The sequence below is a fragment of the Artibeus jamaicensis genome, unplaced genomic scaffold (genome assembly GCF_021234435.1).
Source record: "Artibeus jamaicensis isolate MK-2021 breed Jamaican fruit bat unplaced genomic scaffold, CSHL_Jam_final scaffold_916, whole genome shotgun sequence".
NCBI lineage: Eukaryota > Metazoa > Chordata > Mammalia > Chiroptera > Phyllostomidae > Artibeus > Artibeus jamaicensis.
The window spans coordinates 29,142,595-29,166,503 of record NW_026522059.1 but is presented as its reverse complement, the minus strand read 5'-3'; the positions used below and the strand labels follow the sequence as shown (position 1 = coordinate 29,166,503).

Here is a 23,909-nt window from a genome sequence, read left to right as displayed (position 1 = left end):
GCTGGCTCTCACACCACTGGCTCCATGGGGACGGGGATTGATCGATTGATTTTTTAATCTATTTTACTCACTGTTGTTTTTCCAGCACTTTAAACAATTTGACAAATTAATTCAGTCAGCCATTCAAATATGTTTTTAAAAATTGACCATATGCCAGATACTCTGTTAGATATTTGAGCTGGAAGGCTGAACACAGCAAGCACTGCCCTCATGTGACAGGGGAAAGGGACATTAAATAGTCAATTGCAAATTAAGTGTTAAATTATAGTTGTAGTAAGGGAAGTTACGATGGGGGACATGGAACCTTAATAGGCTGGTGACTGTCATGTCAAATCAACAAATGTCCACCGAACACCTACTGTATGAAACACAACACCCTGAGGAAAAATAACACTCACCCTTCTCATCTCAGAGCTTACAGCCTAGATAAAATTGGTCAGGCAGGATCACTGGTCAGTGCTGTGTTTGTGCCACGTGGACATGGGTTCGTCTGTCCATTCACAAGTCCTTGTTGAACACTGCACTGTGCCGGTCTGTGCTAGGTGCCACAGACACAAGCAGCGGGTCCTCAGCTGCTGTGATAAGTCCTCTGATGTCTGTAGCTAGGGCCCGGTTCCCACTGTCACTGTGCGCTGAGCCCTCTTCTGGTATGGGAATCCCTCTCTCCAGGGATGAGGAGAGGAAGGAGTTTTGTTCTCATCTTACTCATCTTCCCGTGACGCCATTTCTGATGGAAGAGAGTATTTTTTAGGACTCTAAGAACATACTAGAGTTGCGAAGCAGGGAGCAGGGCCCTTGCCACTGTTCATTCAGCAGATGAGCAGTTAGGGAGCCCCAACTACATGTGTGAGGACATGGTGCGAGGCCCTGGGGAGTTCAAACTGAGGCAGACCAAGGTCATGTGCCCATGGAGCTGACAGCTTCTGATCAGGTCCTTTCAACAGCACAGGGAAAATGCAGAAGAGTGAGGGTGGAGCCATGTGTATGGTGCTAGGGAGTCAGAAGAAGGGACCCAGACAACCTGGAAAAGGCTTCCTGGAGGAAGTGACCTTTGACCGAAGCCATGAGCTGTGAGTGGGGACCACCTGGTAAAGAAGATTTGAAAGGGTGACGGGAACGCTGAGTCCAATTCTTCTGCCACCCACCCCATGGTTTTATCACTCTGCAGTGAAATCCCCCCAGGCTGTGAGAAAAAGAAGTGCTGTTTTTCAAAAGCATAAAGAATCATCCCCAAACATCTGTATTTGTTTTAAATGGAAGTGACCACTGCCAAAAAACAACAGTTGTTTTGTCAGAGCCTAGTCTGTATTTATTCCCGTGTCTTCATTTAATTAAATTTATCCTTCAACGGTTTTTCTTGGGATGGTACAGACCATTAGTGGCTATAAATCCCCAGTGTTCTAGAAACAGTATAAAAAGACAACAGCCACAAAGCCAGCTGGCAGGCTTGCTGTTTGTGGGACTGTTCTTTTGGAATTCAAGCCGTAATCCTGTCCCTACCACACTTAGCACCCCTACCTAGTGTCCGAGGGGACCGAGGACAACAGTAATTCCGAGAGTTGTTCAAAGGTGGAAACTGACCTTGGCCGTCTTTGTTAGTAGGGGGCCCTGGGAACCTTCCCCTCGGAGGGCTGTGGGGACGTTTTATCCAGTAGGTTCCAGGACTTTCAACTTGGCTATGCACTGGTGTTATCTGGGAGCTGCCTACATCCCTCCCTGCTCCCACCCCATCAGTCTGATGTAGAGAGGGGCTGGAGGCTGGCATCCAAATTTGCAAAAGCCCCCCAGATGGTTCTACTGGGCAGTGGAGGCTGGGTTCCGCTGCTTTTGTAGAGGAACCTTGCAGTTATTCCCAGGCGGGTGTCCTGCCCTGTCCGGAAAGGGACAAGCATTTCATTGCCTCTCTCTACCTACCCATTGCAGGGGTGGGGAAGTCTTTTGGAAAAAAGATAATTTCCTTGTCCTGGTTCATTGTTTTTAAAATGCTAATTTTGAAGGAGTTCTTTTGTAACACAATGATTTTTTCATTGTTATGTAAATTCTTGTTACAGATTCTTGTTAGACAATTTGAAAATAGATAGTTATACTTAAGAGACTAAAAGTCACATGTACTCCCACCAACCCTCCCTAATCACTGTTAGGCTAGTTCCTGCTGGACACAGGGGCGGGGCTTGGGTGCAAAGGAGCAGCTGGAGCAGAGAAAGGGGAGGGAGGCCCCGGGTGGAGAAGCTCCTGTGCCGGATCTCCAAAGACAGGCTCGGGGCTCGAGGGGGCAGGTTGTTCCAGTGTGCTGGGGTGCCATATTCCAGCCAGCAAGCCCTTGTGCAGGGAAGCTCCCCTCCCCATCAGGGAGCTTAGAGACAAGCAAGGGAGGCACAGCGAAGACATCCCTGAATGCAGGCCTCTGTGATTAACATTGTGATGCACGCCAGGAGGGAAAAAGCACAGCAGCGCACTGACAGCGGGTGAGAGGAGCCAAAAGCTCTGAGGAACCGTTGAAGGTCTTCATTTCAAGAAGTGAATTTTCCCATCAATGTGTAAGCTAACCAAAGCTCTTCAGCTTGAAATTCGGGAAACTGCAGCTGTTCCCCAACAAAGCAACGGTCTCCATCTAACTGTGCTGAGAGTCTTTTTGTTGGAAATCAGACTGTCCCACGGGATTGTGAGAAAAGCGTTTCATGAACCCAAGCATGGGAGATTGTGGTGTGGCAAGATTTATTTGGGCAGAAGTAGAAGCTGCCCCCTGTGTTTCTAGTGTCCCATCTTTGTCCATTCTAACATGGAAAGAGTCCAACCTTGTCTTCAGCAAAGCCAACACAAAGGCCAGCTTCCAGAGTTTCTGTTTCATATTAAAGCCTAGTCCTTTGGGGCCTATGTGGTCTTCGGCCAGCCTGGATTGGCTGCTAGACCCACATGCTTGAGTGTTCTCCAGCGAGAGAGAGCGCAAGTGAACAAAGAGGCAAGTGCATTTTTAAGCACATGGTTGATTTGGGAATGAAAATACTTCTTGTAGGATTTAAAAGCCATGATCCTGCCCTGGCTGGTGTGGCTCAATGGATTGAGCTCCAGCCTGCGACCTGAAAGGTCACCAGTTCAATGTCAGAGCACATGCCTGGGTTGCAGGCCAGGTCCCCAGTTGTGGGTGTGCAGGAGGCAACCACACATTGATGTTTTTCTCATACATAAGTGTTTTGTGTCCTCTCTTTCTCCCTCCCTTCCCCTCTCTCTAGAAAAACAAATAAAATCTTTTTATTAAAAAATAAACCAGAATCCTTATTTGTAGAGTCTTAGACTTAAGCATTTTTAAAGTATATTTTATTGATTATGCTATTACAGTTGTCCCGTTTTTTTCCTCCCCTTTATTCCTCTTCACCCTGCACCGCCCCCCCAGCATTACCCATCCCCTACCCTCCGCCCTTAGTTCATGTCCGTGGGTTGTACATAGAGGTTTTTGGCTTCTCCATTTCCTACACTTTTCTTAACCTCCCCCTGTCTATTTTGTACCTAAGATTTATGCTTCTCATTCCCTGTACCTTTTCCCCCATTCTCCCTGCTCTCCCTCTCTGCTGTTAACCCTCCCTGTGATTTCAATTTCTGTGATTCTCTTCCGGTTCTACTTTTTTCTTTCTTTGGGTTTTGGGGGTTTTTTTTTTTAGTTCAGTTGTTGATAGTTCTGAGTTTGTTGTCGTTTTACTGTTCATATTTTTTATCTTCTTTTTTTTTAGATAAGTCTTTTTAACATTTCATATAATAAGGGCTTGGTGATGATGAAGATAACTTGACCTTATCTGGGAAGTACTTTATCTGCCCTTTCATTCTAAATGGTAGCCTTGCTGGATAGAATAATCTTGGCTGTAAGTCCTGGCCTTTATGACTGGGAATACTTCTTTGCAGCTCCTTCTTGCCTACAAGGTTTCTTTTGAGAAATCAGCTAGTAGTCTTATGGAAACTCCTTTGTAGATAACTCTCTCCTTTTCTCTTGCTGCTTTTAAGATTCTCTCCTTATCTTTAATTTTGGCTAATGTAATTATGATGTGCCTTGGTGTGTGCTTCCTTGGCTCCCATTTCTTTGGGATTCTGAGCTTCCTGGACTTCCTGGATGTCTATATCTTTTGCCAGATTGGGGAAATTCTCCTTCATTATTTTTTCAAATAAGTTTTCAATTTCTTGCTCTTCCTCTTCTCCTTCTGGCACCCTATGATTCAGACGTTGGAATGTTTAAAGTCATCCCAGAGGTTCCTAAGCCTCTCCTCATATTCTTGAATTCTTGTTTCTTCATTCTGTCGTGGTTGAATGTTTATTTCTTCCTTCTGCTCCAAATTGTTGGTTTGAGTCCTGGTTTCTTTCCCTTCACTCCTGGTTCCCTGAATATTTTTCTTTATTTCATTTTGCATAGCCTTCACTTTTTTCTCTACTTTGAAGCTATACTCAGCCATTTCTGTGAGCATCCTGATTATCGGTTTTTTGAACTGTGCATCTGATAGGTTGGTTGTCTCTTTATCACTTGGTTGTATTTTTTCTGAATCTTTGATCTTTTTTTCATTCAGGCCATATATTTTTTTTTGTCTTGGCATCCCTGTTAAGTAGTAAGGGATGGAGCCTTAGGTATTCACCAGGGCAGGGCAACCCAGGTAACTGCGTTGTGCCGTATGTCGGGGAGGGGTCCGAGAGGGAACAGGGCTGCTTACTTGGCTCTCATCTGGCTTTCAGTCACTTACCCTGGTGCCCATCTGGGCCCTTCTGATGCTTATTCTAAGGTGGGTGGGTTTGTGTACATTCTAGGACCCTATGTGTCTCTTCAACAAACTCAGTGAGGCTGGAGTTTCTCCTGCCACCACAACCCACAGGTTTTTATAGCCATAGGTTTCGAGGTTTTCTTTCCCTGTGCTAGAACCCTGGATTGTATGATCTGTCTCACTCCCCAGTCCTTCCCGCCAGTTTAACAGCACGCAAATGTGGGACCTCTCGGTCTCCAGCCACCACCTTTCCACGTGTCCTCTCTGTCCCCACAGCCCATCTCTGCCCCTTTATCGGTCTGGATGAATGTTTCTGCTTTAACTCCTTGGTTGTCAGACTTTCATACAGTTCGATTTCCTGGCAGGTCTGGTTGTTTTTTTATTTTAAATTTGTTGTTGTTCTCCTTTTGGTTTTACAAGGAGGCAAAGTGTAGGCTTAAGCATTTTTAATGTTATGATGTAGATTTTATTTACTTTTAACTATAAATTAATTTAATAGATGATGAATTATTCAGCTTTTATTTTTTTTATCAATTTGGTATTTTATATCTATCTAAAAGCACAATAAATTATAAAACTCAAAGACCTGGGTAATTACATTAAAGTATAGCCATTGAATTCAGGAATTAATCAAGCTTTCTACTTCACTGAGTTTTTACTATAACTGACATATTTACCTGAGAAAATTATTTCTAATGTATTCAATCCCTTTAATACTCTCTGATTTTTCTCCAACTTTAATGATAAAGTTACTGGAAAAGCTAGTTATAAATCCAAGCCATTCTCCTTGCTATGAAATGTCAGCCTGCTTCTGCAAAGGAGAGACCAAATCAGTGATGGATTGAAAATGCCTCCAACCTTTTCATCTTCTGATATATTCTTAGTCCCACTACCTTAAATGCATCCCTGTAGTGTGTTCTTACATTACATTCGAATAAGTAGCCAGGACTCAGCACTTTGTGGGCATAGGATAAATATCTGACCAAAATAAGGATCTACCACAAACAGACATACACCCTTTCTCCCTAGTAATCTTTGTTACCTTCCTAACCAACTCTGGCTTCCCATTTTCCTCATTTATTCCTGGAATGAATACACAGAGTTGAAAAATCTTTCTGATAGACACACAGAATGAGGAGGAGTATGTCCAACGGGGCTGATGCAGGCTTGGGAATTAGGGGCTATTCTTAGACCTGCTATATTTTTGGTGGAAGAGTAGGCCTTTCCTCCGTGCCCTCTCTCAGCTTCCCCATCTGCAGAATGTCAAAGACAGTGCCAGACTACTTCTGTAAGAATTTCTGAAACGGACTACAGAGCATTCTGGTTCTCAAAGAGTAGGAATGGTATTTGATGCAGACCAGTGCAAATGCCTGCTCTTGATAACTCACAGTTCGCTCAAAATGTTTTCAGAGCAGTTTTAGTGACACAGGAAAATGAAAACTGATGTGAATTTAAAATTATTTAATGCAGTTAATAAGGACAAATGATTTCAATTTTCAAATATGTGTGTGCGTGTGTATATATCAATCAAGTCATCAAAATGTTAATAACAGTTGACCCTGGGTGGTAGGATTACAGGTAGGGGGCTAACAGGGATTTTCTTTTGTAGACTTTTCTATGTTTTCCACTATGACCACACGTCAATACTTACCCCCGTCAGCACTGTGTTCTGATGGTGTGATGTTGTCCCAGTCCAGGACCTGTGTGCAGCAGAGGACCACGGCTGTGAGCAGCTGTGCGTGAACGTGCTGGGCTCCTTTGTCTGCCAGTGTTACAGCGGCTACACCCTGGCAGAGGACGGCAAAAAGTGTGTGGGTGAGTGCTCCCCCCAACATTATCTCCCGTAGGGAAAAATCACAGGGAGGAGGAAGAGCGAGGCCCTTTCCAGCGACCCCCAACCCCCTGCATTATCTGATCGCTTTCCTTTGAGTTTTAACAAAGTGCTCATTTAAAGTTCTAGTTGTTCAAACTGGAACTTTAAAGACTTCAGTTATGGCTGAGGTTAGCATTTTCTTATCCTAGATCCTCAGCAAAAGGCGTATTTATGAACATTTGTATAAACTGCCTGTTACTGCAGTCCTTGCAAAGGACTGGGCAGATTTTCACCAAGTGAAAATGGGAGGGATGTTCAGGACGTCAACGTAGCTGATGTGTCACATGCATGAAGTTCACCTGGTGGCACCACACCTCAGAGACCTGGGCAGGCTTTCTGCTAGTATTGGACCTGCAGTTCGGTGACGGGCCAAGTGACTGCCAGGGGCAGAAGCCCAGCCATGTCTCATACAACACCATGGTCAGAGAAAACAAAAAGTAGCTTCAGACACAGGCCCCAGCTAAGGAGTGACAAGGGCGGTGAACCTGCAGTCAGTTGAGCAGAGTCCCACTTGAGTGACTCCACAATGTGGTGAGAGGTGGGGGTGGCGAGTAACATTTGATCTGTTCAGTGATGGATAATGGCTCTCCTGACACCTGCAGAGCAGGCTAGCAAATCCCTGCCGGCACCTCCCAGTTTGTCTGTGAAGCCCTTTACAAGTGCACAGCCTCATCCTCCCACGAATAGTCAGTGCCTGGCTTACACAGTATGTATGTGTACATTGAAAACTTACTGAAAACTTATGAGGCAGAAAATCTGAAGGAAAAGAAAGAAAAGGAGCCCACTGATATCAGTAGTAGAACAAACATTTTCTGACCCCCAATCCTGCATTTTCTCTTCCATATCCCATTGTTACATCTTGCTTCCCTCAAAATAGTGAATGTATATATTTTTTGCACATAGAATATACATTGTCCAGCTACCTTGATTTTAGGTAAAGAGGTGATGGAAAAAGCAACAAAACTTAAAGTGGAGCTGATGGCCTGCTCCTTGCAGGAGAAGTGTGAGAGTACTACGGGTTGGTTGGTTTGCTGTTCCTTACGGATGCGTTGAAAACCCCCCTCCTTAGAGATCCACAAATGGAATTGTTCTTCTGAGTGTTAGAGCTGGTGTCTTTCTTCCTTAATCTGCTGGTGGGGACCACGACAGGGGGCGGGGTACCACATCCACTAACACTGGCAGGAAGAAGACAACGTAGGAAACACCAACTTGTGTTTTTTGCTTCATTAATTTTTATGATGCAAGTAAGATGCTTTCAACTTAAACAGATGAGACAATCACTAATAGTTTGTTGTATTATCTGCCAGACTTTTTCCCATGTAAATATATACCACGAAACATGTTGTTAATGTTTGACAAAATGAAGTCATACTTTGTATTTTGTTTTACATATTTTTGTTCTCCTTACCAGTTGTTAAATGAGTAGAAACTGTGGGTGCTACAGGGTCAGAAGGACACCAGGACATTGACAATGAGACCAGTGGATGGGCTTTAGGAAACAGGGTGAAAGAAGGGACTGGGAGAGTTGGGTCACAGTAAGTAGGTAGGACGGGGCCGTGAAGGCCATGGCTGGGGCAGGAGGTCTGCCTCCACCCTTGGGAAACTGGAGAGCAGTGAGAAATCCAGTTCCCTGAGTCTTGTCAAATAATTGCTTAATTGTCCCTATGTAGTAGAGAACCTTTGTGTCTCAAAGGGTTTTGCTATAACTTCAGGAATTTGACATTTATTAGAGAGCAACAAGCATAAAGTAGATGCTGTGGTTGCCAGGGAGCTGTTGTGGGCTGTGTTTATTAGAGATGGTATTTCTCTTGCTGCTGTTGTCAGCATCTAAGAATGCCTGCCTTTCCTCAGAGGGGCGGTCAAGCAGAAGAGTGGTAGAGTTGGAAGGGCGGTGTACGACCCAGGTCTTATCCATCAGGTGTTCCTGTCGTCATCCTCCTTGACCAAGAGCCTTACCTGTTAGAGGCTGGGGGTGAGATGATTAAGCGATAGTGGACCTTTGTTGCCAGTGACCTTGGTTAGAGAAACAACTAATTCTCAAAAGGTCAGTTGCTGCTCAGTGGGGTTGTACTGAGTGCAAAGCAAATGATAGAGGTAATAAAGGCTACAGAAGGCCAAAGAAGGCTACCTATCCTAATGGCTAGGGCGGGGAAGATCTGGGCAAGGAAAGAAGGGTAGCACTTGGACAAATGTCCAAGGCAAGGGGAGACAAGGAGGGACAGTGATGGTGTGGAGGTGGCAGTGCCCTCAAAGTTCAGGGGCTGAGGCTGGGCTAGGAGGGGCAAGCCGTGCTCCTGGGAGCTGGTAGGTCAGGAAGAGACTCACAGGAAGAACGCCAAATTGAAAGCTAACCAGCCAGCCTAACCTGAGGGTATCAACCTGAAGGGGCTTGTCAAAGGTGACCCCCAGCTATCAGACTTAGAGCAGGAGACTGAGATCAGTGGCTGCTAGGAACCTTGGGATAATTCCTGAGAAGCTGGTCTGTGGTTTATAAGTAGATGGGGAGGGCACATTAAGAATATGGCGGCCATAAATCTCAGTTAATCCAGGACAGTCTCGGTTTATGCTGGCTCAGTTCTCAATAGCACCCCCTCTCACTTTCAAAGGGGTTCCAGTTTGACAATAAGTGATATGATCACTCTCATTAAGGTTCCTAAGCTTGACTTAAACATTGAAGAGACCAGCAAAGTAGAAGCAGAGAATCCCTGCTGATGTGAGGTAGGAGATTAAGTTTAAGATACCAGGGCTAACACTAGACTGTTCAAGGCTTTGAAAATCAGACAAAGAGTCTGGACTTTACCTCTGACAAAGAGCTACTGAAGGACTTTATTTGGGAGCCACAAATGCAAAGCTTCATCTTAGGGAACGTAACCTTGTGGTAGACTGCAGGGTGGGTTCCGGGAGAAAGGTGGCGAGGGATGGGAAGACCAGTTGGGAGACCATGGTCATCATTGGCCTAGAAGGGACAGGAGCCGGAGTTTGAGTAGGTGCTGCGGGAATGGAAAGGGAGGGAGTAAAGGATAAAAGAAGGTGCTATACATAAAGAGGGGAAGAAAGAGTCACTAGTGACTGCTGGGTTTGAGCTTCCATGATTCTGAGAGTGATGGTGACAGTGAGGAAAGAGTGACAGGAATGGATTTTTTAGAAAAGGTGATGAGTAGTTTTCAACAAGGTGAGTCTAAAGTTGAGGTGGGTCACCAACAGGGACATGTCAAGAAGGAGCAGAGACAACCGTCACTCAACGGGGAGGGGGTAGAACCAATGATGCTGCTAGGAAGCAGCATCATCCCATTTGTTTTTCTAAATTTTCATCTCCATGTACTTTTCATTTGAAATGTTTATGTGTTTTTGTTTTGAAGTCATCTGGACTTTCAGTAGAGTAAGTCCTGGGCTCAACTCCAGCTCTGCTACTTGCTAGTCACGTGTCTTCGTGTAACTCGTAACTCATTTAACTTCTGCAGCTTTCTCATCCTTCATGTAGAATAAAGAGATTTTGTGGGATTAGATAAGATAATGAGTAAAGTTCCTAATACACAGCAGATAATTTATCACTACTACTACTATACAAATCATTATTGTCATTTCCTGGATGTCTAAAGTGGAGAGTGAGCAGGGAGAGAAGGTCTGAGTCTTGGGCTGTAGCCACATGTAGGGAGCAAAGGGAAAAGTAGGTGCAGGAAAATTATCTGCGAACGGACAGCCTGAGATGGGGAGGCAGGAAAGTGGTGAAGGAGAGACACCTGAAGAGTCATGGAGTGCGGTGGGACAGGGCACTTCTAGGCCAAGCCAATATTAATGTCATGCGCCAGGGAGGCCAAAGGGAACAGAACTTAGAAAGCCATCAGGTTGAGTAACTGGTTCATCTCAGCAAACATTTCAGAACCCTCTACTGTGCACTCTGCCAGGCATCAGGGGCACCAAGATGACCAGGAGACCACTGACAATGATCAAGAGGGCCCGATTTCAAGGGGCAGTAAGTAAGTGGTGAGGAAGTAGGGACAGCAAACCTTAAGTGTTCACTTACAGAGATTTGGTAGAGATTCTCCACCTTCAGCTACTGCTGAAGGGATGCAATGGGCTTTCAGTTTCCACTTCATGGCAGTGGTTCTAGTGCTTTGACTCGTCCCGTAATTATGACTGTGACCTCCAGGGAAGTTCAATTCTCAGCCAGACTGAGGACTGACAGACAACATCACCCCACTTTGAGTTTGCAGAATGTTAAATTCAAGTGCCAATGTCTCATCTCCCTAACTGCTCATTTCACTGTGGCCTAAATTTATCAACTACGTTTATCAACACTTCCACATTCAGGTAATCAAGGGTGGGTCATTGACTAGGGTCCTCCTTTTGTTTTAGTTGAGTCCCTGTATTTGTCATTCATCAACTGCCACTAAAGCCGTATTGATTTGTTTGGTTTTTTTTTTTAGATTTTCCCTTTCTTTTTTTGACACATGGGAAGGGAGGGAGAAAGAAAGGGAGAGAGAGATCGATGTGAGGGAGAAACATCAATTGCCTCTTGCACATGCCCAGACTGGGGACCAAACCAGCAACCCAGGCATGTGCCCTGACTGGGAACTGAACCCATGACCCTTTGCTTTGTGACATGACTCCCAACCAACTAAGCCACACCAGTCAGTGCAAGCTGTGGTATTTTCCATCCGGAAGTGCACATATAAAAACTGTTTTAAATTTATTTTTAATTATAGTTGACATACAATTGTATGTTAGTTCCAGGTATACGGCATAGTGATTTAACATTTGAATACCTTAGGAAGTGATCACCCTGATAAGTCTAGTAATCACCTGTCATTGTCAATCTTACATTTTTCAAAGACCATTTATATCTTTGAGAGTGAATTTTCTGCTGTATGTGCTCACCTGCTGTTTACTGACAGCCTTGTCCTTCAGGGTTAACTTCGGTCCTGTTTTTCAACTTGTCCACCCAGCAGATCGTAAACCCTTAACGACAGGGGCCATTTGGACACTTCATTGTACCCTGCATCTTCCAATCAGTGGACTTGCCATATTTTTTTTTGAATCATTGACTAAAGTTGAGTGATTGATTGCAACCTCAAGCATTTTTAAAAAATCTTTTCCCCTTGATGGTATTTTAAGTTGCAATTTTTTTCTTATTAATACAAAAAAGTCAGAGTACAGATGTCTATAAAGTCAAGCCTGAAGGTTGTTCCTCCCACTTTCACTTCCTAGGTAATAATGGCTAAGACCTTGATTTCCCCTTCCCGCCTCTCCTCTAAGATGCCTTGCAGGCAGCGTGTGCTCCTCATCGCCCTCCAGGGCTTAGCACATGCCTGACACATAGCATTGCCAAATAAATGATTGTGGAGCAAACGAATGGCATTAAGGTACCGTTTACCCCCAAGTTAAACCTTATATGATTACACAGGCACTGTGATAAGAATAAAAAGTACTTTTTAAAAGATTTCTAAGTACTAGGATCTGTTCGACTACTTTATGTATAATTGTCATAGTTTTCTGGGGCAGGTATATTGTCACTTCCATTTTACAAGTCTCTTTGCCGCTCTGTGTTCCAGTCATTGCATCTGTAAACTGAGGAGAACAATGACACCGGTCTCAAAGGGTTGTTGTGAGGGTTAAATGAGTTAATATAAGTCCAGCTCCTGCAACAGTCCGATACATGGGCGACTGCTAAACATTAGTTGAATCTTAATTTCTATACCCTTTATGAAGTTTTGTCTTACAAATGCTTGCATTTAAAAATATGTCAAATATCTGGTCATTTAAAAAAACATATTGAGTTCCATACTCAGAATGATAAGCAGAGTGGAAATTTAGCAAGGCATCACTGCTGCCTCAAAGTTTTTCTCCTACCTTCTCCCAAATCAATTATCCTCAGTGAGGAGGAGACAGTTGGTATTTAAGTTGGGGACAAGGGACGGGAAGATTGCTTTTTGCATTAAAAGGTCAGATTTTTAGTTCATCAGCTAGTTTGTCGCATTTGGAGCATGATCACCTCCCCCTCAAGATGTTAAGTATTAGATATCTCCTATATTATTTTTTAAGGCTGCCATAATAATATACCAGACTGAGTGACTTAAACAATAAAAATTTAATTTCTTGCATGTCTGGAGTCTGGAAGTCCAAGATCAAGGTGTCAGCAGGTTTGGTTTCTACTGAGGGTCTCTGCTTGACCTGCAGGTAGCCACCCTCTTGCTGCCTCTTACCTGGTCTTTCCTCTATGTAAGCACGTCCCTGTTGTCTCTTTGTGTCCAAATTTTCTCTCTGTGTAAGGGCAGGAGTCAGATTGAATTAGGACCCACCTACCCTACCAGTCTCATCTTAACTTAATCACAACTTTAAAGGTCCTGCCTCCAAATACAGTCTCATTCTGACCAACTTGGGGTTAGGGTTTCATCATGGGGATTTGGGGAGGGGGAGATACAATTCAGCTCACAATACTCACCTGTTGTGATCAAAATCAATAAGAAACTTTCTCTGAGCTTAAAAATTCTGCATATAGGAATTCAGATGTGCCTGGAGGGGAGAGGTTTGTGACTCAGACTGTGTGTGTCTAATACATACTTAGCAAACACGTTGGTTCTACCATTTCTCTGAATGACAAGTCTGGTTTTTTTTGCTCTGTCAACAAATTTTGAAACCCAAATGCTCCCCTCTAACAGACCTTGTTTCTACTAAAGCCACCCCCTTGCAGACTGATCCCTGCAGAGAAAGCTTTGGAATGTGACCAGATTGTAAATCAGAGACTGTTAATTTTAGGTTTTATTACCTTGCTCCAAAGTATTATCATTGAAGACAACTGTGCGACTTCTCACATATGAGGCAGAGACTGACCACACTGAGACTGGCTCTGACCCTGAGACTTCAGCAGTTTGTGGCCTGCAGGGCTGAGGAGCTACAGACAGGGAGTTAAAGTAGTTCCCCTATATCCATGGTTTTGCTTTCCATGGTTTCAGTAATCCGCAGTCACCCATGGTCTGAAAATATTAAATGGAAAACCTCATAAACAAACAATTCATAAGTTTTAAATTGCATGCCATTCTGAGTAATGTGATAAAACCTTGAGTGGTCACATTCATTTCTGCCTGGGACATGAATCGTCCCTTTGTCCAGCATAGCCACGCTGGATTTGCACACTGCCCGTTAGTCACTCAGGGGCCATGGTGTCAGACGGCCAGTAGTATCCTAACTCTCTGTCACAACGCCCACGTCATTCACTTCACTTTGTCTCATGTGTGGGTGCTGTATCATATGACAATGTCACAAGAGTACAGTGCAGTAAGATATTTTGAGAGAGACCACACTCACATAACTTTTATTACAGTATATTGTTATAATTATTCTATTGTGTTATTAGTTGTTAGTCTTTTACTATGCCTAATTTATAAATTAAATTTTATTATAATTATGTATGTATAGGAGAAAACATGGTATATGAGGGCTGTCCAGAAGGTATCCAGTCATGTAATATGAAAAATAGAGACATTTATTTAGAGATAGAAGATACAAGAAACATTGTACATCAGGCAATGACAACTCAGTCCCCTTCAAAGTTGGCACCTTGGGACCTCACACAGTTCTCCCAGTTGCCATCAGCTGCCCCATCGTATTTTCCTGAATCTCATCAACAGTCTGAAATCTCTTCCTTTTCAAAGGTGATTTTAGTTTTAGGAAAAGCCAGAAATCACAGAGCACCAAATCTGGGCTGTGGTGGGGCTGAGTCACCTTGGTGATTTGATGTTTCACCAAAACACACTGCACGAGACATGATGCATGAGCAGGTGTGTTGTCGTGACGAAGCTGCCAGTCATCAGTTGCCCATAGTTGCGGCCTTCTGAATTACCCAAATAGTTTCCATGAAAGAATGTTAAAGCTTAACACAAAATCCAATGCAGATTTGTTACTATACTCGTTCAGTCATTGTGAATGCAATGACCACACAGTACACATCCTCACTCAATGGCATATACCACCCCCACTGAGTAATACAGTGAAGTCATCACTGTTCACACATGCACATTCCATTCCACTCTCCTTGGCTGTCAGGTTACATTGATGTTGCATAAAGCATTCTCATTATATTAACAAAATAGCCGGACTTTTTCCAGGCAGACCTCATATATAGGGCCCAGTATTATCAACAGTTTCAAGCATCCACTGGGGGTCTTGGAATGTATCCCCCATGGATAAGAGGGACTACTGTACTCTTTCTATTTGTAAAAGGAGAGTGTAGAAATTTCAGACAAAGTAACCAAGAAAGGATTTTGTTGAAGCAGATAAGGACTTGGAATAATAGAGGCATCTCTTGGTCATACACCTTCATTCATCTTCATTCATCTGCCCCCTAAACTGGGCCTCTCTTTTCACAAGTACTATTTTGCAACCAGGGAAGTTACGCAAAAAACCCAAAACACGCATCCAAGGATGACAGAGTTGAATGGGCTGAAACTCTCTTGCCCTTAAAAAGCTTTTTGGTTCACACACCTGGAAGTTGGCTTCTCCGCATTTAACGCTGTACTGACAGTCTCATCTGCTGTCCCCAGTGAGTGGCTTTGAGGTCAAGGTGGGGATTTCATATGGTGGGGTTTCTCTGGACCAGGAGGAAAGCCTGAATCCTCCCTTGCCAATTTTTCCTCTCCCCTTAGTTTCCCAGAGGCTATGCACATGAAAACAGAACCAGCACGTGGAATCAGAGTTCCCCGAGAAGCCTTCCTATCCTGTGGTTGGCTGATTGATGGGAAATGTCATTCAAAGAGCAGAATCATAAAACACATGTATAAACCTACCTTAACCATTTTATTTAAAACACATAAATGTAATTTTAATAAAAAGCCTTGATTGATTAGGAGAGGGTTAAGTGAAGGTCAGTTCTTCTGTACAACCATATGAATGCCCGATCCAACACTGGATACTGTTTTGCAGAGCGTTCTAGAAAAAGGCGAGTTGGAAGCATGTGTTTTAGACTTTAGACCGAACCAAAGCCTCTGGCCTCTCCATCCTGATGTGGGGCCCTCTCCCAGGTGTCCTCACTGCGGGTGCCTCCTTCAAAGCTCTGCCTACCCACCACCTTCTCAGCCAGGCCTTTCCTGACACTTTGGTTCCATCACACCCTCCCTCCCACATCCCCAGAGTCTCTATTCATTTTCACCATTTTATTCTTCTCCCGAACACTCTCTGCCTCCTAAGAGACTGTGCTATTTGTCTTATTCTTTGTGCTCCATCACCATCCAAACGTGAACTCCTGGAGGGCTGAAATTGTTGTCTGATTGGTTACTTGCTGTACCCTCAGCACCTGCAGCAGAGCCAGGCCCAGGGTCAGTGCTCGGTAAATACTTGCAGAATTGAAGAGAAAGAGGCTAGTGCATTTTCTCATAAATTACTAACCCGTTTACCCTCATTCAGTTTTATCTTATTTTCCAGAATTCTTTTTTGTCACTGTATGTTTTGTAGTTAATGTCCCCCTCTTTTCAATTTGTTTGGTCAAGTTTCCAGAGCGACCACCATCAAATGTCCTCCCAAAATTTTTAACAGTTGAGACTGCTACCCACCATCAATGACTCTGACTGTTTCCATGCTGCCTTGTTGCCATTGATTTCACCTCGTCTTTGTTTTTGCAGTTTAGTAGCCATAAGTGTGCCTTGCGATTGTTTCGGCTTGCATTTCTTTACCTTTTAAACACAATGGTTTATATATTCTTTCATTTATCTTCTCATATAAATTGCTTCATCTAGGCTCCTGGTTTTTGTGTTTACAGGAGAGACCTTGGGCTCATATTCATTTATTCATACTCGTTGGGGCAACAATATTAATCCCTATTTGTATTTATCATAAGCATGCTTCCATTCTACCATTCCCTTTACCTCAGTTTGTGTTTCTGCTTAAACCCTGTGTTTTAATCTGTGCAGCTGTGGACCACTGTGCCGCAGAAAACCATGGATGCGAACACGAGTGTGTGAATGCTGATGGCTCCTACTTTTGCCGGTGCCCTAAAGGATTTTCCCTGAATCCAGATAAAAAGACATGCTCAAGTAAGTCACAAACAACAGCCAGAACATTTCTTTGTGGATGGTATTGCTGTGGTCACCATGGCCCTGGAAATATCCCAGGTCTGGAGAAGCATAGGATGAGGTGCTGGGGGGTCTAGTACCTTCTGCCTCTGTCCCCCCTTTGTCAGGGCTTTCTTACGTGCCCTAAGACCATAGCTCGCTCTACCTCAATGTCACCCTTCAAGGCATATAATGAAGGTGGTTTTTAACTTTAATCAGAGACCGCAGGTGGGGGTGTTCTTCCAGCATTTGCTGAGCATGCTCACAGTCAGACTATCTTACCTCATGCTGATTCAGCCTTGCTGTGCCCATCAGTATTACTGGGGCTTAAGAAATACTTTCATTGAAGCTTTGTGGCTTGTGGGCCTCAGCTCTGACTCCACACAAGTACAGGAAAATTGCTGAGCCAGAAGGAGTGTGGTCGTCCCGGGTGGGGGAGGGTGGCTGGCAGAGAAGTGCTCATTTTTGCTTTAGCTGCGTAGTTCTATTTGATTTGAACTATACACACACAAATCAGAATTGATTTGCGCCCCCAAAATCTGACCATAAAAATCTGTAAACTAAAGATGATCACTAGTTTATCAAGGAATTCCAAAAGCATTCTTTTAGATATAAAGGTACATCACGGCACTTAAGGGATTGTGTGTGAGTTATTAAACTCCTATAGAGAGGTTTGCTTGAAAGTAGCTTATCCTCAAAGTATTAGGGCCCAGCATATAACAATGAAGTTTAATAGCAATGTAAAATAAGTCATCATGAAAACAAACATCAATGAAAAAATAGGATTTCATTCATAAAAGGTACATGCACCCATAATTTTTCTAAAATGCATCTAGCACATAAAGCAGGACATACCTACATGGGTTTTTTTAAAGCATCCCCCTAAACTCCAGAACATAAACTGGCTTGCCAATCCCTAAATATCGAGAGCTTACAAACACCAGTGCTGGAGGCAGGGTGGAGTATGGAAGTGGAAGGGACGCATTAAATGAAAACATGCATTTCTGGAGCACTAACCACGTGCCAGTAGCAATGAATAAAGAAGCAAGGTCCTTCCTAGAGAAGAGACCTTGGAGGCAGAGCTGTCAATCACCAGGTGAGAAGAAAAAGATGAGCTGGGAGTAGCAGTGGGGGAAAGGTGTGCAAAGATATGAGCCAGACTGCTGCATATCCACACCTGGCACTTGACTGGCATGCAGCTGTTTATTGAGAGAAGAAGTAAATGAGTTGAATAGACTGCCCTGTTCGCGGTCTCCTTTCCCTTCTGAATACTCTGAACTATATAGACCAGCTGTCTGCACTGTGGTAATGGCTTGGGAATTGTGGTTGCTGGTCTGATGAGTCAGTTCTCTCCATCAAAGGGGCAGCCTCAGCCTCAGTTCAAATCCCAGCTCCTCGGCCTTTTCACTGGGTGATCCTATGCCTCAGTTTCCTGGTTGTAATAGATGATAATATTGCCTACTTCGTAGTGTTGCCTTCAAGAGTAAATGTTTTCTCTATAAACCACTTAGCAAGTTGCCTGGTGCCGAGAAGATTCTTTTCAGGGATGATACTGGCTTCAAAGGCTTTAAATTGGTAGGTATGGAGCATAAACTGTGAGCCTGAGCTAAATTTAACTGTGGGTTAACAAATTCAAGACTCGGACCTGTGCTTCCATTGGAAGCTGGCTATGGACACAAGCCACACAGAAGCTCAGTCACCACACAAAGTATTGTACGGCTGAGGGCTCACAGTGTGATGTTGGCGAGACCCCCAGCAGTAGTTAAGGGAGGGAGGAGGCCAGCTGGACTAGAACAGGCAGGGATGCTGCAGTGTCCCTGGGATGAGGCCTAGGGAAAAACACACATCCTATCTAGTTTCCTTCCTGCCTGGACAGAATTCTTTCCCTGGCTGGGGTCACTTGATTTCTTCCTCTGCCATCACCCCCACACCGTGGTTCCACATGCCTCCTAGCCAAGAATCTCCTGGGATGTGGAGAATTACAAGCCCCAAGATGATGCAGGCCAGGAGATTCTGGAAGTAGATACTGCAGTGCGGGGGCTGGAGAGGAGGTCTGGCTGAGAGTCAGGGGAGGGACCGCTCCAGCTGCGAGGTGTCACTGACTAGGCGTGGAGCCCAGCGGTGCAGCAGTCTTGGGCCCAGAGTTAAGTAAGACCCAGAAGTGGGCTGCCCCTATGCATGGGTAGAGATGAGTGCAGGCATTCAGAGAGGTCTGCGTGGACAGCTCCAGGGAGATATGCCCCCTAGAAGAAGGGCCTCTCCTTCCCACCATGTGTGGGAGCAGGGCAGGGAATCAGACCTTGGAAGGCAGCTGGTAGGAGGAAGGAGACCTTGGAGTACTTGAAAAGCTGTGAGAGTAGGAAATAAAGAAGCAAAGGCTGATTATAAGAACCAAGACATCAACAGTGCTCCAGATCCCCGTAGGGACAAGAACGAAGACTGGGAAATAGGGCCGAGGACAGAAAGATGGGGTGGAGCTGGAAGCTCATACAGGCACCCCATTAGGAACTGATATGGCATCACCATAGTTTCCAGCCAGGTCAGCCTGGCTGCCACTGGTGTTAAAAGCTGTATTTTCAACAAATTTCTCACTTCTCATAAACATGAAAAAAATAATAAAAGGTCCTTAGTTTTTTAAATTTCAGTGTCTATTTTTACCCAAAAGTATATGTGAGAGATAGCCCAACTAGTAAGTATGCAATTATTGTCTAATGAAAGGTAGACTAGTCAATGGAATATACTGAGCACGATTAATTTATGCTTAAGCCAAAATGTACATAATAGAGCTTCGTGTTCCTAAACAAATAATGTCACTTAAAATATTTAAATAGTGTTCAAAAGAGCATGGCCTTTTGTCTCAAGTCCTTGCCCTAAAGCAACCCGTCCAAATGTATATGAATATTTTCCAGAGGGGAGCGGGTCCACCCACATAGCTACAGTGCAATCCATTTGTAAAATAGGACGAGACTTTTTTGATTTTGGTAAAACATATATAACGTAAAATTTACCATGGCGATTTTTAAAGCGTGCAGTTCAGTGGCATTGAGTCCATTCACGGTGGTGGGCAGCCATCGTCTCCGTCCAGCTCCGGAACATCTCCGTCTCCCCAGACTGAGACTCCTTGCCCATCAAATAGTACTCTCCATTCCCTCCTCCTTCCCCAGCCTCAGGCAACCACCATTCTGTGTTCTGCGTCTGTGAATCTGGCTAGTCTCTGTACCTCACATAAGTATAATCGTACACTGTGTGTCATTTTATGACTGGCTTATTTCACTTAGCATGGTATCTTCAGGTTATACCATGTGTCAGGATTTCCTTTATTTTTGAGGCTAATACTCCATTCTATGTATATATGGCATTTTGTTTATCCATTCATCTGTCAATGGACTCTTGGGTTGCTTCCACCTTTGACTATTGTGAGTAATGCTGCCATGAACGTGGGTATGCAAGTTATCAGTTCAAGTTTCTGCTGTCACCCGAGTTCAGGTGTGTATCCAGAAATGGAATTGCTGGAACACATGGTGGCAATACTTTGTGAAGTCTAAGTAATGATTTGAAATTATTACTCCTGAAGCAGGCATGAGAACATTCTTAGATGGATGTTCAGGGTCTTTTCATGGGAAAGATAAAGGACTTCAGCCCATTGGACGGGGATTTGTGTCTTTGGTATCATGGAGACTGTGGGTTTCATGTCTAATGCTTATTCATTTAATGATGATTAGAGGCAATTGTAGGCATCATATTTTTCATGTTGCTATTTATTGTTTACAGACTTCAAGATCATTATACCCATTAGTTTTCAGACTCTATTGATAACTTGGTGGATATTTCCATCCTTATTTTTCAAAAAGAGTGCTTCACTCTTTTGAAAGTACTAAGTGAATTACTTGTACTAGCATTAAAAGTTAAACATAGAAAAAAGAAATAATTTAATCCTGAGTCACTAATAGAAGAACTAGAATGTATTAGCCTTCAGGTTTTCTGGCTAACTCACCGTTAACGTGCAGAGTGGCCCTGTCTTTCTATAGTCTGTAATATGTCTACAGTCTGTAACGTGTGAGACCTGTGCATATGAATCAAAGACCCTCTGTTGGAGAGGCACTTAAAGTTCAACCTAGTTCTAGTTCAACCACTCATTGTACAATATTTCCACCCTGCACCTCCAGCCTTGAATAACCCCACTGACGTGACACTCACTACACCCCATGCATTCTTTGCATTGCACTTTGTACAATACTGACTCTTAGAAAATCATTCCTTAAACTGAATTGGTAACAACTTCCTTGTACTTTGAGACCTGCAGAACAAATTAAACTTCTCACATTTTCTTGGTCACTAAGAATGACTCATAGCAGAATAATTGTATTTCATTTAGTAGACTAGGCAGGCATGGAAAATATGCCCATTGAATAGTCTGCGTTTAGTAGACTTTACTAGGCATTTGATCAATTAGCAATGAGAGGGCCTGTGGACCAGATAGAGAAATGTGTACTGGATGAAAGAATAATTACTGGTTGGGTTTGTAACTGGCTGAATGTCCGAACCTCAGAGGATGCTGATCGCTGAACTGAGATCCTTCTAGAGGGAGGTTTTGAAATAGTCTGTTGGGAAGAAGCCTCAAGGAAGTCATGAGACCTGCATTCCACTCTCAGTGAGCCCTCAGTGGTAGTTGGTGGGCAATGTTTACTTATCTAAACCCCACAAAACACTCTATTAAGAGTAATACCAATAACCATTTATTCATTCAAGAAATATTTTTGAGTATCTACTATGTGCCCGGTACTATTGTAGAAATGACATAAAGCAATAAATAAAACAGACCAAAAGACCTTTGCCCTTATGGAGCTTACATTCCATTGGAGCAGGGTGAGAGTAGAATGCCAGTCTCAATGAGAAAGTGACGAATTTATTAAAGACTTGAAGGACATGAGCGTGAGAGGAGACCTTCAAGGCAGAGGAAACACAGAACTGGAGCAAAGGCCCTGAGGCAAGAACTGTGAGACCTGGCAAGGTTGAGGGACAGACAGCAAGAAAGTCTGAATGGCCAGAACAGACTGGTCCACAGAACCAGTGGTCCACAGAACATATAGGCTGCCCTCTCCGCACTGATACCTTTGCTTCTTAATCTACCCAAATTCCAGGTATACCCGTAAGCTCATAGTCACTCAGCTATGTGGAGATTCTAAAATGGCTTTGCTTGTTGCCTGTATTTTGTGTTCTGGATATAGAGATCTGAAGATTTACATGTAATTCCCAATAATATTCTCTGAGTATTTTTCTCTCCAAATTACTGGGTATCTCCCATAATGTTCTTTTTTCTATGATATTTCTGCCATTTTCCATGGCAACTAGTTTCACAATCATGAATGTGTATTTTTATTTTTAATACTTTTCAATTATATTACCAAAGCAATATATGTTTATTGTAGAAAATTGGATATTATAGATATGAAATTATATAAAATGAAATGATCTATAATCTTATTATCCAGAGATAGCCATTGTTAATATCAATTTGCTGTATTTCTATTTTTATACATATGAGTATATTTTGTAGTTTAGGTCATATAGTATGACATTAAATGATGAGCATTTTCATGTGTCATTTCAGCATTATCAAAAACATGTCTTTCAAGGTTTTATTTATTCATTTTTAGAGAGGGGCGAAAGGAAGGATAAAGAGAGGAAGAGAAACATCAATGTGTGGTTGCTTGTCACGTGACTCCTAATGGGGGTCCTGGCCTGCAACCCAGGCATGTGTCCTGACTGGGAATTGAACTGGTGACCTTTAGGTTTGCAGGCCAGTACTCAGTCCACTGAGCCACACCAGCCAGGGCAGGAACTGAATTTTTATTTTATTTAATTTGAATCCATTTTCATTTAAGTGCCTCATTAGACAGCATGGTTGTAGATTAAAGAAGGCTAAGCATATATGAAAACTAAATATAATCTCTGACCCTATACTACTGGATCCTGTACTGGAGGGTGAAAATTGCTATAAAAAAACATTATTAGATCAACTGACAAGTCTAGAACATGATGGTAGGTTAAATAAAAGTATTGTGTCAATGTAAATTTATGAAGTTTATAGCTACACCAAGAGAATATTCTTCCTCTTTGGAAGCACACACTGTATTTGGTGTGTAACTCACTGTATTTGGACCGTGATGGGTGTAACTCACCCTCAAATGAGCAAATGATAAAGCAATGTAACAATAGATGAAATGTGGGCAGAGAGTATATAGGTGTTTCTTCTATTCATATACTTGTATTTTTATGTTTGTGACTTTCTGTAAGTTTAAAATAGTTTTCAGATAAAAAAGTTTTTAAATACCTTTATATCTGATTATGATACTGTAGTTATATTTTTAAGAGTTCCAGTCTTTTAAGGACATTATGAAATATTTATGGACAAAATTATATTACACCTGGGGTTTGCTCCAAAGTGCTGTAGAATCTTAATGTGGAGGATGGCAGTGTAGATGAAACCCGGTCAGCCATAGATTGATTCTCTTGAAGCTGAGTGATATGTACAAGGGTTCATTATACTATTCTATCCATTTCGTATATGTTTAAAATTTCCATGACTTTAAGTTAGGAAGAATTGGCATCTTCTCAATGTTTTTTCTTTCAAGCTCTGGCCAGATGGCTCAGTTGGTTGGAGTGTTGTCCTGTACACCAAAAGATCGCAGCTTTTGGTCAGGGCGTACACCTAGGTTGCAGGTTCGGTCCCCGGTCAGGTCCTGCACAGGAGGCAACCGATCAGTGTTTCTCTCTGCCCCCCCCCCCGTACCCCCTCCACATACTCTTTCTCTTTCTTTCTCCCCCACTTCCCCCCTCTATAAAAAAGTCCATAAATATACCCTCGAGTGAGGATTTTTTTAAAGGATATTCTATGCCTTTCTTTTGTTTAGTACAGGCAGGGGAAACTCATTTATACCACATTCTTTATATGAAAATAATATACGTAGTCCACAAGTTCCATAAGACAATAAAAATCCTCATCAAATCAAAAGATTTCTTTTAAGGCCCCGTCAGTGGCCACTTATTTCAAGAAATTTCTAACAATGCGTCCAAGTTCCACTATAGCAAAATGTTTTGATTGCAAAATTTAAATGTAATAGAATGGTCTCTTCCCATATCTAAAAATACTTACATAAGTAAAAGCCCATTATGAAAAATTCCATGCAAACTCTTCTCTGGGTACTTTGATTTAAATTAACGTATACCTAGAGATCACATTCCCTGATCACGAAA

General features: G+C 43.0%; 1 protein-coding gene across 3 annotated transcripts in view; it reads left to right on the top strand.

The window, feature by feature from the left end:
• Positions 1–23,909, top strand: part of MATN2 (matrilin 2) — a 129,427-nt gene that overhangs the window by 71,254 nt on the left and 34,264 nt on the right. For all 3 annotated transcript variants that reach the window (XM_037131124.2, XM_037131125.2, XM_037131123.2), the window contains exons 5-6: positions 6,429–6,551; positions 16,512–16,634. In XM_037131124.2, coding sequence (XP_036987019.2) covers positions 6,429–6,551; positions 16,512–16,634 — 246 coding nt within the window. The remainder of the gene's footprint in view (positions 1–6,428; positions 6,552–16,511; positions 16,635–23,909) is intronic.